This window comes from Barbus barbus (assembly GCF_936440315.1).
Source record: "Barbus barbus genome assembly, chromosome: 26".
Taxonomy (NCBI): Eukaryota; Metazoa; Chordata; class Actinopteri; order Cypriniformes; family Cyprinidae; genus Barbus; species Barbus barbus.
Window position 1 is genome coordinate 24735879 of NC_136754.1, and position 17768 is coordinate 24753646.

General features: G+C 35.4%; 1 protein-coding gene across 1 annotated transcript in view; it reads right to left on the bottom strand.

Moving 5' to 3' along the window:
- Window positions 1-9558, bottom strand: part of LOC306845909 (epidermal growth factor receptor-like) — a 57033-nt gene extending 47475 nt beyond the window's left edge. Inside the window, exon 1 of the mRNA XM_079378923.1 lies at window positions 9289-9558. Within this exon, the coding sequence (XP_079235049.1) occupies window positions 9289-9367 (79 nt within the window). The 5' untranslated portion in view covers window positions 9368-9558. The remainder of the gene's footprint in view (window positions 1-9288) is intronic.
- Between the last annotated feature and the right edge of the window lie 8210 nt (window positions 9559-17768).

Genomic DNA, 17768 nt, shown 5'->3' on the forward strand with positions numbered 1-17768 from the left:
AATTCAAAGGGTCTGAGAACAAGCACCTGAACATCACAATTCTAAAAAAAAACTATTCCACATCCTCCCAGATCATCTGTCTAATATACATATAGTAGTCACTAGATACTAGATATGAGGGGTCCATCCTCAGCGGCGTTATATTGCGATCAGACAACTGGCACTGTTTGATCATATAGTAAAGTCAAATATTTGAGTAATTGTTTGACGCTTTAGACAGGACAGACTCTGTTTGCAGTGTTTTTGCGTGTCAAAATCCTGTACAATGTGTTTCCTGCTATATTATACCTCAGTGATTTCCAATAGGGAATGAAAATATAGCCACCAATGAATGTCAGTGTGACGCACCACACAGTCAGTGTTGTCATGCTGTTTCTTTGTCTGGCTCTATTACTTTATTCAAAACTACCTTTATGCATACAAAGACTTACACCTCTTCTATGATGAGCGTGTTTTTAATTTTAACATCAAATTTAAGCATATTTAATTTTGATATTTTTGGTGGCATAAAGTAAAAAAAACGTCAGGGTGATACAATTGTACTTATATTCAAATAAAAAAAAGAAAATAAATAAATAAATCATATCGTAGAGAGGACCTCCTTAGACCCTCAATTGTGTGTGTGAAGGTAAATATGTCTTCTAAAAGATCAGAAAAGTTGGTCTTTATATATTAGTTCAGGTTGTAAAATGTGTAATTAATGAATAATTCTTGATATTTGTTAAATATATATCTTAGAATAATATACTTCAAAATATTTATAAAGGACAAAAAATTTGATGTGTGCGTTCATGTATTTAATGTGGAAGTTAAATATATGTAATCGTTTTTACTTGATGGTTAAACAATATCACATTCTTTAATGACAGTCCATCAATCTTAAAATGTTTAAAATGGTCACGTTTTTCATTTGTATTCAACATTAATACAAAGAAAATTCTAAAAACTTGGCAATTTGTTTTAAACCTGACTTTTAAAATACTTGAATTTTCCTTACCTTGGACACTCTTATTTTTTATTGACCCACAAGTAAAAAAGATATATATATATATATGCGTGTGTGTGTGTGTGTGTGTGTGTGTGTGTTGGTCTTTTCTAGTGGACAATTAAATGTGATGAGAAATCCTGTGGGATTTGCACAAACTGCATCTTCTCACATGAAGCCACACCCTTATGAGATGTCAAGAATGAAAAGGAAAGTTTATTTTTCCAGCCTGAATTCTAAGGTCTCTTTCCACCATAGATAATGGAACTTGATAATGGAAATGCTATAAACTCCATGACGTCCAGGTGCAATGCACCATTTCCGGGCACATTCATGAGTTTCCAAACATAGTCTTCCCATGATCTGGCAAACGTCACAGAACGAGCTTGAGAATTAGCATGCATGTTAACATGCAGACGTGGATTCTTATTAAGAGTTAAGAGTTCTTATAAGAAAGAAAGAAAGAAAGAAAGAAAGAAAGAAAGAAAGAAAGAAAGAAAGAAAGAAAGAAAAAGAAAGACATTTTGTCACGGGTAATCACAGCGTTTAGATCTAAACAGATTCTGGCTATTTCAAGCTCAATCCCTGTCACTGCAATCAGCATACAATCAAAATCTCAGAGCTGCCACACGACTGTGAATGACAAAGGAACTCGAAGAACATGACACTTCTGTCACATAGCTCTTTCCTTTATAGCAGTCATATGGAGAAACATTCAAAAACTGTCTGAATAAAACCCTCATTGTTCTCTGCCAAAGAGAGAGAGAGAGCCACTCCAGCAAATGAGGCACTGACTTCTTCGCCAGTTTTAGGTAACTGCTCAACAGTTTATCAAAGCAGGAGGTCCGTCTTTTCCGACTAACTCATTTGACTTTCTCCGCAGCTCTTGAAACTCCAACCGCTTCAGCAGATGTGAATCTGGGAAAGCCAATCACCGGGGAGAGGCATCAAGACCCAGAAACTACCAGCTTTCACATGCTGCAGGCCCCTTAGTAACGGACAATTTTTTACAATCGCCCTCCCGGGAACTCAATATGGAGCCATGAATGGGTTCTGGTAACTCATCTTGAAAGAAAACTTAGTAGAGGTGGAGGAGGAAGTATGCAGGTATTAAAGGCAGGAAATTGATGCCGGGCATTAGCTTTTGCTGAGAGAAATCACAGCCGGCCGTCTGCAAAACCAATCACGAGGTCATGCAAAGTGCGTGCAAACAGTGTGGGAGCTCGATGACAGATGAGGACAATGAGACAGCAAATCAGGATGGTGAAGAAATCGTGAGGTTTCAAGGTGTTTTGCATATCATTACCTTACTTTATAGTGTAAACAATGATGTTGAAATCGAAGAAATGTAAACAATATTGAAACAAAAACTCATGGTGTCAAGCATGTTTATTTAGTGGGTAGAGACTTGTGTCAATGGGATTTGCAAAAATAATCATTTGTAGGCAGCGAGCAAAGCTCTTGCAAATAAATCAAGAAATCAGGATTGCCACACAGAAGAGATTGCAGGGCTCGACAATAAGGATTGGGCCAGAGTGAAAGACTCGGGACAGTTGACGGGTTGCTCAGGCCACTGCTGCACCATCACGGAACTTATCATTTGCACATGTTTTTAAGCCTTGCCAATCTAAACATTCAAGTGATTTTAAAGGGGTCATCGGATGCCCATTTTCCACAAGTTGATATGATTCTTTAGGGTCTTGATAAAAAGTCTATAACATACTTTGGTTAAAATTTCTTAATAGTAGTGTAAAACAACACCCTTTTTACCTTGTCAAAAACAGCTCTGTTCATAGTGAGCCATTTCGTTGCATGTCCCTTTAAATGCTAATGAGCACTGCTCACCCCACCCCTCTCTTCCATGGGGTGATGAGCCGTTCTCTGAGAGACTCTTAACTTTAGCCGCATTCATCGTGAAACTTGCTAACTAGCACATTATTAGGAAAGGCGATTTGCAAAGATTCATAAAAAAACCTCATACTCACTTCTTCTATAGGTGAAGCTTGATCACAAATTATTTGCGAGAACATAGACACATTTAGGTAGATCAGGGGGCACATTCCCTTTAAAAACAAACGTAATCCACTGCGTCTTCATCGGCTCAGATGTCGGGAGTAAAATGACGATTGCCATGTTTATTATTACATCCAACAACAAAACACCTCACTTGCTTAGGAGACATTCTTGTCTACACCCGCTCCGGCGTTGAAACAATGTCGGACTGATTACAGCTCACTCAGGGTGGGTCTTTGCTAAAACCAAAGACTGACGCCACTGTCAATCAACAATCGTGGGAGGGGCCTATGCAGAACAACATCATTTTGCCAATAATCTGTGAACGGCTTGATATGAGAAAGGGGTTTGGATTTATCCTAAAAAAAAAAAAAAACTGTGGATTTTTATCATTATAGGGTGGTTTTGTACACATACTACCAAGACACATTTTACTTCAAACAACATGTAAAAGTGAATTTTGCATCCGATTACCTAGGGCTGGGTGATAATTCGATAACGATAATTATCGCGATATAATTTTCCTCGATAAAACGATATGAAGAGTTCGATAAATGTTCGATATAATGTTTATGCGCCAAAAGCGGAATGAAACAGCGCCTCTCATTTGAATCGCAAACTTGCTAGGGCAGATACGTTTATTCGGTCACGCAAGCACTAAACAGCGCTGTGAGATCCAGTGTGAAGCGCTTGAATTCAGCGATGAACACAAATGACTCGGTGATTTAAACTAGTGTATAGACAAACAGGAGAAACACTGTGTGCAACGAGACAGTCAGAAGGCTTTTCAATCTACACATCGCCAAAATTTACCATGGATTTACTGTAGTAACACTCACTGCACCAAGTGCACTAAAATAACTACGCTACATCTTTACTTCATATGGAAAGTAGAACATTAGCTACCTGTGTGTTAAAAAGTCCTGTTTTCTAACAGTCACTTGGCTGAGAGTGAGTGCTCAATTGATGTACTGAGTTCAAATTATGTTTTTCTTGTTCTTTTCTGTCAAAATGACGGAAAACGTTTTGAATTAGTCAAAGCTCAGGCAAATGGTGGAAAGTTTCCTGTTAGCTCAACCTCTGGTGTCGCAAGCATCATGCTCTCTCTACCTGTTGAACTACAGGAAAGCTGTAGGCTCAAAGCATTCCTTTGCAATGATTTTTTTTGGTGAGGAGATGTTATTTAGCCACCAGAGTACAAGACTGAAAGAGAGCTGTCATCGCTATTAAAGCTGCATGACACTAGCAAACCAGTGCCAAGAACTGTTCCCATATCAATTAACTGACCAAGAAGTTCCAGTCAATCCAACTGCATATGTTATTTACATTTATTCTTATTTGGCAGAAGACGCGATGAAATTAACGTAACAGTCCTCCATCTTGGACCGTTCTGAGGCGGGGGAGGAAGGTAATGGGAAAGTAGTATCACATCTCAAATTTAACTCACAATTAGAGGAAAACTGAGTTGATGTATTTCCCAAGATCACTGGCTAAACAATTCATAATCCCAATGGAGAACATTGATGGTCTCCAGCCATTACTGGAGTAATGATAGCTTTTTGAAGGAGGATATGTGACTGCAATAGAGGACAATCGGATTATGGTGCACTTTTTATCTGCCGTATGACAAATCGAAAAGACTATTTATCATAAAAATTATTTGAATTGGCAGACCTGGAGAACATGGAGTGATGTGCAACCTGTGTGTTTGAAAATTAGATGAGCCTGAAATTATGAAAATAGTCTGTCTTTGTATAAGGTATCAGTGTATAATTAAGGTATCAGTGTTGGCAAGGATATCAGGGTGTTTTCAAGACAAAATCTAAATGGGAAATCCGAACAGGCAAAAACACTCACTAGTGCAAACAAATCCATCTATGACCTTCATCGTTAACAAGAAACAAATCAGAATTCTTGTAAATAAATAAGAGAGACTTGAGATAAACAGGATTCCCAATTGGAAAGTTAATCCTGGATAAACATAAAGGAATTAATTAAATAAAAATAAAAAAATCAATTCTGCATTGGACCCCCAGTAGCTGACTCTTGTATGTTTTTATGTATTTTCCTCTTCAAGCCCTCTGAAACATGAATCCAGTTGATTCATTCAAAAGTCAGTCTAAATGATTCATTCACGACTCAAGAGTTCAACTCAATGATTGTGAACGACTGCAGTGCTTCACATCTCATTGGACGGGAAAATGTTTTGTGAAAAATGTCTTAAATTTCTGTTTGTTCTTTACAAAACTATCATAAGGCTTAAGAAGTCAAAAGGAGTTATTTTCTATATGTTTATGGTGCTTTTGCATCCTGTTGAATTTTGAAAGCACCGGTTCCCTATTCGTTGTACAGTAAGTGAATGTAAAGAATGCCCATTGCGATTGTTTTAAATTCCTCCTTTTGAGATCAACAAATGATGAAGTGAAAGTCATATGGGTTTGGAACAACCTGCGGACGAGTAGATAATGGCAGAAGATTCATATCTGTGTGAACTATCCCTTTAAAGGAAACTCTTTAAGATCATGCTCTTACTCACAGTTTCGGAAGATCCTAAGCATGCCAGCGATTCGATAAGGATTGGTACCTCACATGATGACTGTTTTATTTATCTGTTTTGAAATATTTGTGAGATCTGTCTTTTGTCTCACAAACACAAGCAAGTTGTAATTAATTAGAAGAAGCCTGACTCAACAAGCTGACTCATGTATGAGACGCACCGTCTAGTACAAGAAACCTGTGATGATTTTTTTTTTTGAGTAAATGACAACAGTTTTACATTTTGAGGTGATCCTATCCTTTTAAAGTTCTCTGCAGCAGATCTGCTGACATTTTAGAACTTGAGATTAAAATCATTTGGCTGCTTTAAAAAAAAGCAGCAATTTACTCTCTAAAAAGCATTGGGTTTGGACTTTTCTAGACATACTGTACACAAATATGCTGGCAAACCCCATTCCAACACTTTTACTACTTCAAACAGTCAAAGCCCCAGACCCAGTAAATATGACTAAAGCTCATCTCACACGTATTTGTATGCTTTAACTCTGAGTCACCTCTGAGCCATCCGGATGAGATTTAAGTGTCTGTAGAAGACCTGAGCACAACTCTCTCTGATGGACTGGATTAAATCCCCCTCCCTTTAGACAAAACTCATTTAAACACACAATGGGGGACTTCTTTCATTTTGGACTGAATGAAGTCCAGTAAAATAGGAATAACACACAAGAAACTTGAGTTTAAAGAATATGATCTTATCCGCTTTCGAAAAAGCTTTGATTTACGGCCCATCCCTTTATCGGAAGAAAGGAGGAGTTTTTCTCTGTTCTGCTCTGGTAATGTCTGTTTTGAAGCTATACTTTTATTTAGGTGGAAAACTAAACTAAAATAAAAATATATACATTACAAAACAGTTTTTGAAAGAAATCTCTAATGCTCACCAAGGCTCCATTTATTTGATCAAAAAAATACAGTAAACCAGTGGTATTGTGAAACATTATTGGGCAACACTTTACCATAAGATTCCATTTATTAAAATTAGTTAACAACATTAGTAAACATGAACTCAGAATGAACAATATTTCTACAGCATTTATTAATCTTAATGTTAATTTCAGCATTTACTGATGCATTATTAAATTCACAAGTTGTGTTTGTTAACATTAGTTAATGTAGTGTGAGCTAACATGAGTAAACAATGAACAACTGTATTTTCATTCACTAACATTAACAAAGTTTAATAAATAGTGTAATAAATGCACTGTTCATTGTTTGTTCAATACATTAACTAATGTTAATAAATGGAACCTTATTCTAAAGTGTTATTGTATTGTAGGTTATATATTCAGCTTAAATATTAAGCAGCAAAAACTGTTTTAAACATTAATAATAATAAAAATGAGCACCAAATCAGCAAATTAGAATGATTTCTGAGGGATGATGTGACAATGAAGACCAGCGTAATAGCTGATGGGGAAAAAAACCTGTTTTACAATCACAGGAATAAATGTCATTTTAATATATTTTAAAATAGAAAATAGTTCATTGAGTTTAATGATATTTCACAATATTACAGTTTTACTATATTTTTGATTAAATAAATACAGCCTTAGTGAGCAACAGATATGTCTTTTAACAACATTAAAATTGTATTTATTCTTTTGACCTATAGTGTATGTACTCTAGCCCAAAGTGTGCCCACATATGTCTCTCACTGCACTGGTGATTTAGGTGACCGCCTGAGAGACATTGTTCTAGGTCACAATGAGACTGGACGCTATCCAGAGGTCAGTGCCACACTAATGAAAGAAAAGACACACTTGAAAGTCTGTCATGTGGCTGGACGGATGACCAAATGTGGGACGTTTTACTACAAATTCAAATATAGCTCAACACGGTGCTACTTGGAATCTGGGCCAGCAAACGCATTTATCTAGTATTTAACCTGGGCAGTATATGAAGACTAAACAGCTGTTTCGGTCTAAAATATAAAAGATAGCTGCAGCATTTCTCTGACCTTGAGCGAGGCACAACAGGGAGCCCGAAGACATTATAGGACGTCATGACTGTCCTCACTGATACTGTAATAACTGTCCTCTAAAACACTAGGGGCTGGAAAACCAGCAATCAGTGCAATTAACAATGACAATGAGTGACTAAAACACCACTTAAAACCAATTTGTTGAATATTCTTCATACTTCAGACCTTTTCTCTATATAATTTCCATATGTAGTAGAAAGCAAAAGGTATCCAACTGTAACAAACAGTTGAGTACCTTCAAATGTAACATCATTGATGATTGTCAAAACAGAACTTACAGTATATTAAAGGAAAGTGATTCCTCTCTTGGCAACGTGAGTGTAAACCTGAATGAGTCCAAATGAGGTAGCAGACTGTAATAAAGTGATTTGTTTGTGCCCCATCTGTCAGTATTGGCACAGTCATGTGTTTACACCCCTGAGATTATCTTAATAATATGCAGAGTGGCATATAAACACATTTGAACTATTCTAATAAATGTGACAAACTCTAACATCGTAGATTAAATAAATGGCTTTAGTTCACTAAATTAATTAATTAAGAAAACAACCCGGTCTCATCCCAAGTCGTCACATATTGACGCTTTGGTTTTGGCGTCGCTTTTTGACGCTCAAGGTACCGAAAAGTGACGCGAAAGGGGTACCTTGAGCGTCAAAAAGCGACGCAAAAACCAAGCGTCAATATGTGACGACTTGGGATGAGACTGTGTTAAAGAAAATGTTCATTACAGTGAGCACTGGATTACATATTAAAACATCATTTAGATAACCTAGAGAAAAAAAAAGTTATGTGTGTGATAAAATATAAGTTAAAATCTAAAAAAAAAAAAAAAAGTTAAAATGATTGAATCAACCTGACTACATTTGTCAGGGCCAGATCAAATAAGGCAATAATTATTTTCACTTTTAAAAGAAAAATGCTTAACATGCTAAAATTGAAAACTGAAATTCTAATTAAAGTCATTCAAATTTCATAATTTACTGCACTTTTCATTTAACTATTCAAGATGAAACGTAAATATGGATTAAAAATGACAAAAAAAAAATTATTGTGAAAAGTTAAATGACATAAACAAACAATTATTTCACCATAGCAGTTAAATTTGACAAAAAAAGATCAAATGTTAATGTCAAACACTGAAATTAATTTAAAAAGCAACATGCAGAAGCTATTTCTACTTGATCTGACACATATAACAATGTAATAACTGTAACCTTATGTAGTCGGGTTGTTTTAAAATATATTAATATTTTGACTTTGAATGAAACCAGCCAACTGCCATGTTACCACATAGTTGCCTGATAAAACATTGTTATAATGCAAGAATCTTCCTCTTCTCTCAGCTTCTGCCACGCAGTATTGCACTGTAAAGCTAAAAAATCACAACCTTATTAAAAGTATGGGGTGGAGTCATATACTAAAATCTGGTCTGGGAAGTGAAAGGTTGAACGTTCAAACACAAGGATTGATTCGTGAACTACAGACACTCAACCTCAGGTTGTTCCAGAAGGAGCATTATCTGTGTCAAGTAAACTTCAATAAAAGCCTCAGTTAAAAACCACAAGTATCCAAGTGAAGTTCTCTGTGGGACTGTGAGCACAAACTTCCACTGTCCCAAACTGACCGAGGTTCCTCAAAGCGCACTGAAGGTATGTGAGCCGTTCCCACCAAACACTGCAGGAGCTCATTCTCCAACGAACTGTCTCAATTATTAAGGTTTAACCTTATACACCAAGTCGTTTCACAATACTCCTACCTTTCTTTTCCGGCGTCGCGCAGAAGCTCCATGAGAGCAGTAAGGTAAAAAACAATCCGATCTCAGCTGGTCCTGCCATTTCTTACGTGTAAAACCTCTCAGACTTCACTCCATAGTTAGAGGGGCTCTTCTTTCAAGGGTTTCTAAACGTTCAGGGATCTTGCCTTCTCGTCTTCTTGAGAAAACTCGCTCGGCTTGGCTGTAAACTTTGACAGCTCCTCCTCCGCGCTCGCGAACCTCAGCAGTGATAGAGGCGCGTCCTGCTGGACTGAGCCGCGCTCATGACGTCGGCAGCAGGGGCAGGGAGGATCGCGCGCGTGCTCTTCAACTTCAGGTAGCTGTTTGTGACATCATTCCGATAACAAATGAAATCTTCAACTTGCTGTCAATCAACAACGAGGACCCGCAGGGAAGAGAAATAGAGAAATTGTTTCTGTGTCTGTTTTTGTCACAAAATTAGACGCACAACGGTAAACAGAGTGCTGTTGTTACAGCTTAATTCACTTATGAATTAATGCACTGATGTTCAAAATGAATCCCTCCATTTTAATGAAAAATAAGATACTAAGCTATATTAGTCAACTAAACTAACTAAAATAATATATATGCACACTAACATTTTAAAGTTTGGGGTAAGACCTGTGTTTCTGATTAAAAAATAAATAAAAATGCAGAAGAAAATATTGTGAAATACCATTACAATTTAAAATGACTGTTTTCATTATTATTATGATTTTAACATCTTAAAATGTAATTTATTTATTTTATGGCAAAGCTCTAGTCTTCAGTGTCATGTGATCCTTCGGTGCTTTAGAAACCTTTCTTATCATCAACCTTGGAAACAATTATTCTGCTCGGTTTTTATATGTCAAACAACTTATATCAGTCTTCATCTGCCCAGTAGAAATGCATATGTCTACAAACTTCACCTTCTGAATGATTTTTTGTTCATTTATCCATTCATTTCTTTATTTAATGCCAAAAAGCTTGAAATAATGCTAATTCAAACCAGAGCTGTTATTTAACATCCATATACAACATCAACAAAAGTTTTTTTTCTTCTTCTTCTTTTGCAACTTTTGCAACTGTTATCGACGGTAGTGGTCATGTATGATTTCACCCATTTAGGTCATTTCTAGTTGGTTAAAGTGAAAGTGTTACAACTCCCCTGGGTTGCAACACTCCCAGTCTCAACTGTTTTTTCAATGATGAAACGAAATCCAATTGTTTCTCAGATTTTTCTCCAGAGAAAAAGAACCCTGTAAACTCAAGTGTCTCAGTTTCAGAAGATTTCAGTTTCAGTGATCTGAAGTGTTATCCACATATAGTTTTGTACGTTTGATGTTAAGGGGATCGTTCACCCAAGATGAAAATTCATCATTTACTCACCCTTAAGATGTTCCAAACCTGTATACGTTTCTTTCTTTTGTTGAACAAACAGGTAACAGAAGATATTTTGGTAACCGAACAGTTGATGGTCCCCACTGACTTCAGTAGTACAGAAAAATGCTGTTTGGTTATCAACATTCTTCTTTTGTGTTCAGGATAAGTTTTGGACCAACCTAAGGATGAGTAAATGACCTATCACACCGTACATCCCTTCAGATAACATCTAAATCAGCATTTATTTTGAGATACAGCATTTGCTCAAATCAAGTCTTAGTTAGGCTGCAGGGAGGGTCGTAACACTAGTTTACTCATTTAATGAGTGAACTATCCCTTTAGCAATTGTCTGTTTTGTTTCTGTTTATTGTTCAAAGGAATATAATGAAAACAGCAGAAAGTAAGTTAATTGTTAAACTGAAAAAAAAAAAATCTGCAAATTATTCTGATCGGATCTGTGAAAAAGCATCATCCGTGCAATAAAAAATGTGTAGATGTGTCAAATATTTTAATACAACATTCAAGACTACACATAAGGATGACAGAGAATAAGAATTTGCAAGTCATGATAACGACAGTGACATTTGGAAACTGTCCTTTGACATAATTCTTGGGGTCTCTTTATCTGTCCGGAAACCTCCCTTGTCTGTTGTGAATCGTCCATTGAGTCCTTTAAGAAATGACCATAGACATGGCTGCATTCATTTGGGTTGCCACAGTAGCCAGACAGTGGTTGGGAGATGGAAAGCATCCAGGAAGTTTGTGTTCCCAAAGGTCACCAAAGATCAACTGACCACAAAGAATCCTGTGTTTCCCACTCAAACTCCATTCTGTCTTGAGTAAACTGACCTTTTGCATCTATTTATTTAATTTTGTGTCTGAAGTTATGTAAAAAAATTAAATAAAAACAGCTAGTTTTAGTCTTCTCATTTGTAAAATAAAATAAGAGTCCTGGCAAAAAAAAAAAAAAAAAAATGTTAGATTTAACTGAATGTCACATTTAATTAATGTAATTTAATTGTTTGGTTTGTGTATTTGCTTCCTTAGAATAGTGATATAGAGCATCACTGGAAATACTGATTCCAAATTATATAGTTAGATCAGCAGTAAACAGTCTCTTTAAAATCTGTCAGAGGTTTATTTGAATGTACGTATTTGACATTTCTTTGGAGGGGTTTATTTGCAACACCTTATTCATTTCAAAAGTTGAGATTGCATCCAGCCACCCAATATCTGTGCAATACTTGTGTCCTGATTTCTAAACAGAGTAACACATGCAATTTAGCTGGCAAGCAGTCGAGAACATTTATTCAGACCGTTTGAGACCTAAAATGTGAATTATTCAAAAGATTTAACATTTATGTATTGACTTTTATTGTATTGACATCTTACATCTATAATCGGATTGTCTGTTGGAACGAATCTATTAAGTTTAGTTTGTTCAGGTCATGTCGCAACAACATTACCTGGGAAACAATTATGGATGACATTAATAAGAGTTTCAAAGTGGTCATTTCAGCAAACCGAGAAGGCCACAAATCTTAGTAATATCCTTAGCTAGACTGCGTGGGGACAGATGTGAAAGACCTCATATGTCTCCGGTCATTTTTATGAGCTAATATTGCATTATAGTAAGCTAATGCCTCGTTAAGTGGTTTTCACACAGGATGTAATGGGTGTGGTTGAGTTTTGATTGATTACGGATGACAAGGACAGGTCATCAAAATAAAAAAGAGACCCAGTATTAGCATCAGGTGGGCTGGGGGCGGTTCAAGATTCACTAGAGCCACTAACCTGTTGCTGGAAAGTTCCAGTGTTTTCGTCAGCCAACCCAGCCAATGAAAAAATGTAAACGTCAGGAAAAGTAAGACTTAAAGTCAAGATAGGCTAAGAACATTCTGTCCTGTATGGAAATTTGCAGGAGTACTGGTATCGAGAGTTTAAAAAGGCTTAATCTAATATCTATCATGTGGTGTTTAAAAAGAGTGTTATTTTTAGCAGTGATGGATATGTTTGACTACAGAAGGATAATCAAAACCATTCCAATACAAACAATAAAAGTTTCCAGTGATATGAAATATCATTGCTCTACTCAAGCAGGAACGCTGCTTGTCCAAAATTGTTAATGGACTGGAACTAACTCTTGCATAACACAGCAATCTATAAGCACATCTATAAGACCACAAGACAATCAAATAGAAAAAAAAGTTCATTTGTCGCATAATGTTGATTACCACAAAATGCTTACATTAATTCCCTTATTAAAACTTAAATGTTAGAGTACTGGCATTGTGTTGTCATAACTTTACACAGAAAAGGCTTATATTTTTTTTCACACTAAAAACCTATTAAAATACTTTTTTTCTTCTTTTTTTACGTCTTGTGGCTATGCAATTAAGCGTTTTAACATTTTCCAATCGTGCATTGTAAGTGTTACTTTTTAAAGAAAAGCAGAGAAAAGTGGAAATTCATTTTTATGATAATCAACAGTCATTAAGTGCTGTTTCCTGATTCAGAAGATATCAACTCAGAGTACCGTACATCCCTGGTATCATGTGAATCAGAAATTATTTTGAGATACAGCATTTGCTCAATTCTGTTATGTCTGAGTTAGGCAGGGAGAGTTGTAACACTAATTTCCTCATTTACTTAATGTTCCCAAAAAGATGGAACAAAATGTGCAAAAGCCAATATTTGACACGACTGTGAACGTGACTAACATCAACAGACACACTATTACTTTTTTAAAATTGTTTTGTTTAATACTTTTTCCAACTGTTTCATTAATATGGGTGAGTTGAGAGAAGGAGTTTTTTTGAGATTGGAATAAAAAAGTTAAATTCGTTAAATTAAATACATTTACAAAATTTAAGCTGATGTCTTATAATAGTGTTACAAGCCTCACCTTACTGTTAACTCACCCTAGTAACAAAAGCACTCTTTGTACTTGACATTAACTTAAAAAAGCTTAAGAACTTTTTTTTGTGAGAAACAACACAAATGGAAAAAAAACACACACTGGTTTCCCCATAACTTTTTTGATGAACTAAGTTTTTTTTTTAATTATTATTATTTTGTATGAAAAAGAGCAGCATTAACATGGTAATAAAGTAATTTTGTCTTATTTAGGGAAAAAGTCAAATAGGTTTCAACAAAATCAATATCAAATTTGTCACTTTTAGCACATCATGGCAATGGATAAAAACAAAACAGTTCCTCCAGGAAACAACACTAAAACATGTAGACAGTCACAAGGACTAAGACAACAGTAGGTATATATCAACAATATCCAGACAATAGAACAGGTAAGAATAAACTGCATTAACAGGCATTAGATTACTAGGAAATTAATCTCACAAAAAAAAAAAAAGCTGTCACTGGGGCGCTCCATTGTACCATATTTACCTCTAATAGGTGCATATTGGTACCTTTTGAAAGGATAATGCCCCAGTGACAGGTTTTGTACCTTTTTTTCTGAGAGTGTATTATAAAAAAACTGTAGCAGCAGTGGGATGATTGACTATAAGTACTAGTGAAAATATATATATATGTATTATTACTATTTCTAAGTGAAAATAATATATACAGTATACATGAGTGATGGATTGACTATATGTACACCGATTTCTGCAAAAGCATTTTATAGACAAATGTCTTGCAGACATTACTAAACAAATACATTTTACCTCCAACTGTGCAATGAAACATACAGATGAGTAACATGTGCATGACACTTCTGATACTACTCATCCAAAATAGCACATGTGCTTAAATCAAAAACAATCTTCACAAATTGCCGTGTAATACGATGCCTGCTATAGGCTACTGCCAATAACTGGAAGAACAACAGACTGTTAGACAATCTTTATTTTTGCCTAATAATTAATGCTCAAAAAGTCAAATATTTACAGTTCTCTGTAATCACACAATCAGGGGACTGTTTTTCATTATATAGTGAGAGTCAAACAGATATTGGAAAAGCACATTTAATCAGAGACATGTGTGCGTTCTTCTTGATTTGAAAAGATTAAAATAAGTAAAAGCATATTTTAATCCCTCATGTACAGAATGATTGACTCTCCCACATGATACACCACATGACCCTTGTAAAAGCCCCAAAAACATATTTAGGGCTAAATTTAATATTTATGTATTTATGAACTGCATATTTCCATTCATCTGGATTACACAGTTTTACAATAAACTAAATGTGATTGCATATTCGTCAGTCATACATAAATGAAAGAGGTAAAAATTCTGTAACAGTGCTAATAAACTTGTAAATACACAAAAACAAACAAACAAATATTAATATTAAATATCATTTGCTTCAACCGAATAAAGCTTGGCACAGCTATATAGGCATATGTTCATATTGTTTTCACAATGAACTGATTTCAAGCATATTTGAAAATATGATGATTTAAATAAATTAAAATAGATGCAAGTTAATAATAAACTATGATTTTCTAAATGCAGAAATCTGACCTGTTTGATTTATGTGACAAATATGCATCACTGAGTTTATTTATTTATTTATGTTAAAACTGTGTAACCCAAATTTATGGAATTTTAATATACAATTCTAATACATAAAATTAAAATGAAACTTTCACAAATTAAGATTTATTTTTAAATGGTATATTATGGGCCTTATTAACTGCAAAAGACTGCTGAATGAATGGGTAGATGCACTGGCACATATACAAAGTTGTGGACATAAGGTGATTTACATACATTTGCACAGCACAATGCACTTATTTACACCCATACACACACACACACACACTCAAACACAGTCAGCAGGGGTCAAGACTGAGTTCAAGGATGCCATCTGGGTGCACACAAATTATTAACAGCCCCATTCTGTTGATGTTATTTTATTCTTTAATCATTTTCAGAAAGGCAAAGCAGGACTAAACAATACATCTTAAGGTGTAAAGTGTTTTTAAGCTGGTTTGTGCTCTTCTTTAAATCCTGCTTGCCGAGACTCTCATCAGACAATAAGACAAGGAAGCAATTAAGTTGTTTATTGATGCAGAAGAGCGAATGTGTGATTCCACCGTGCAGGAGGGTCTCGCAAGCATTTTTTGCCCGCTTTGATCTTCCACGAGGACATCCAGCTGGACAGTGAAGGAGCCGTCCAAAACACAAAGGAAAACGGCTTGGACAGACAGATGAACAACAGAATACACTGTAATGAGGTCAATTAGAAGGTTATTTAAGGATACGGTTCTTTTCTCTTCTTTTCCTTTCTTAAGAATCTTATTTTAGTGGACACATACAGGAGACTGCAAAAACCTAACAGTGAAATCGACAAGAGTTCAACAAGATAGTTGATATTTCTAATTTTATTGGTTTTACTTAAAGGGACAGTTAACACAAAAATGTCCATTTACTCAACCTCATGTTGTTCTAAACCTGTATGAATTTCTTTCTGCTGCTAAACCAACTGTGTGCCATGATTCTTTAAAATATCTTCTTTTATGTTGCGTAAAATAATAAAGAATCTGGTACAGGTTTAGAGCAACTGGGTGAGTAAATGATGACAGAAGTTTCAATTTGGGGTGAACTATCCCTGTAACTTATGCTTTTATTTATGCAATGAATTTGGATTTATAGTTATTTAAGGAAATATAGCGTTATAGGAAATATAGTTTCTTTCACAAGCCCAAATTAAATAAGTTCACAATGCATTAATATTATTTTTTTAAACTTATTTGGCTTAACACAGTCAGTTTCCTCAGATGAAATTAGTTAGGGTAGTTAAATTGTTGGGTTTGCAGTGAGTTAAGCTGGTTAAGTTGTCAAAAATGTGTTTTTTTTTTGGGGGGGGGGGGGGGGGCAACAGTGGTTTGAGTTAGGTAGAGTATATGTTTATTTCATACACAACCCCCTTAAATTCATTTATTTATTCTTTTTTTTTTTCAGTTGTTCAGTAGCATGGGATATGTTAGGCTATTTGTTACTAGCTATGTAATTAATATTTAATAAATTATATGCAATTGCACAAATGTGACAACTTATCCTACAGCATATAGCGTGATGACATTCCCCAGGTTTGTAAAACATTGTTAAATGTGCGTTATATAAACTGTAACCTCTTTTTCTGAGCGATAACAAATGTACAGTAGATTTATGCACATTTTTGTTCTCTTTGCTGTTCATCTAAAGTTTGTGCAATTTGTTTGACTGATTTTTGCCCTATAAAGTTTTGAAAATGACTCACTCCAGCACCTGCCATGACATTAATCACAACCACAATAACTCAACCACAGTTCATTCAACCGTTCACTTAACAGTCACAGTCCTCTAACCAATCAAACGCCGTTTAGAGGTTCTGCTCTAATTATTAAGTAGCCATTGTGATTTGAAGAGCTGCGCCCACAACACTGTGTTGAGAAAGCTGGAATCTGCTGCAGGCAGTACAAACACAGAAGAGAAATAATTAGACTTAATTAAGGAAGGGAGTAAGTCTATAACATTCCATGGCAGCTGTTCTCCTTAAGGCTGTCTGCAACCTACCTGCCAATCATACAGAGCATTATTACATTTAGAGTCAACTTTAAAGCAAAACTGACCCAATTTAATGTGCATTCCAGCTCTCATTGTAAACATTTCATCAGTGTATGTTATTCCAAAGAAAGAAATGATCTTTAATTAAAACATAATAAGTTATTCTTCCTTCTTAAACTGTTAAGAACGGATTAATAAACCGTACACACAAATTCATAATCCGTGCACATGCTTTCGCAATCCGTTCCCCCGGGTTTGTAAGCTGTACTCAAGGATTCATTTTTAGAAGAACAGCAAGCTCCTATAGGTAGCCGACGTGTTAACGAATCATATTGTAGCCTATTATTGTTTTATTGCATATTATTATGTGGAACAGGCCTACAGCAAATTGTCTTAAGTGTCTTAAGTCTTTTTAAATTTTTCCAGAAAATCACAATAACTGATACTGCATTGTTGCTCCAACACTTGTTGACATGTAACAATCATTTTTATTGGTCTGAGTTTTTTAAGGCGGGCAGGGCAGAGTGTTATATGAAGCTTGTCAGAGAAAGTGTAAGGTAATTGACAGAAAATTTCATTAA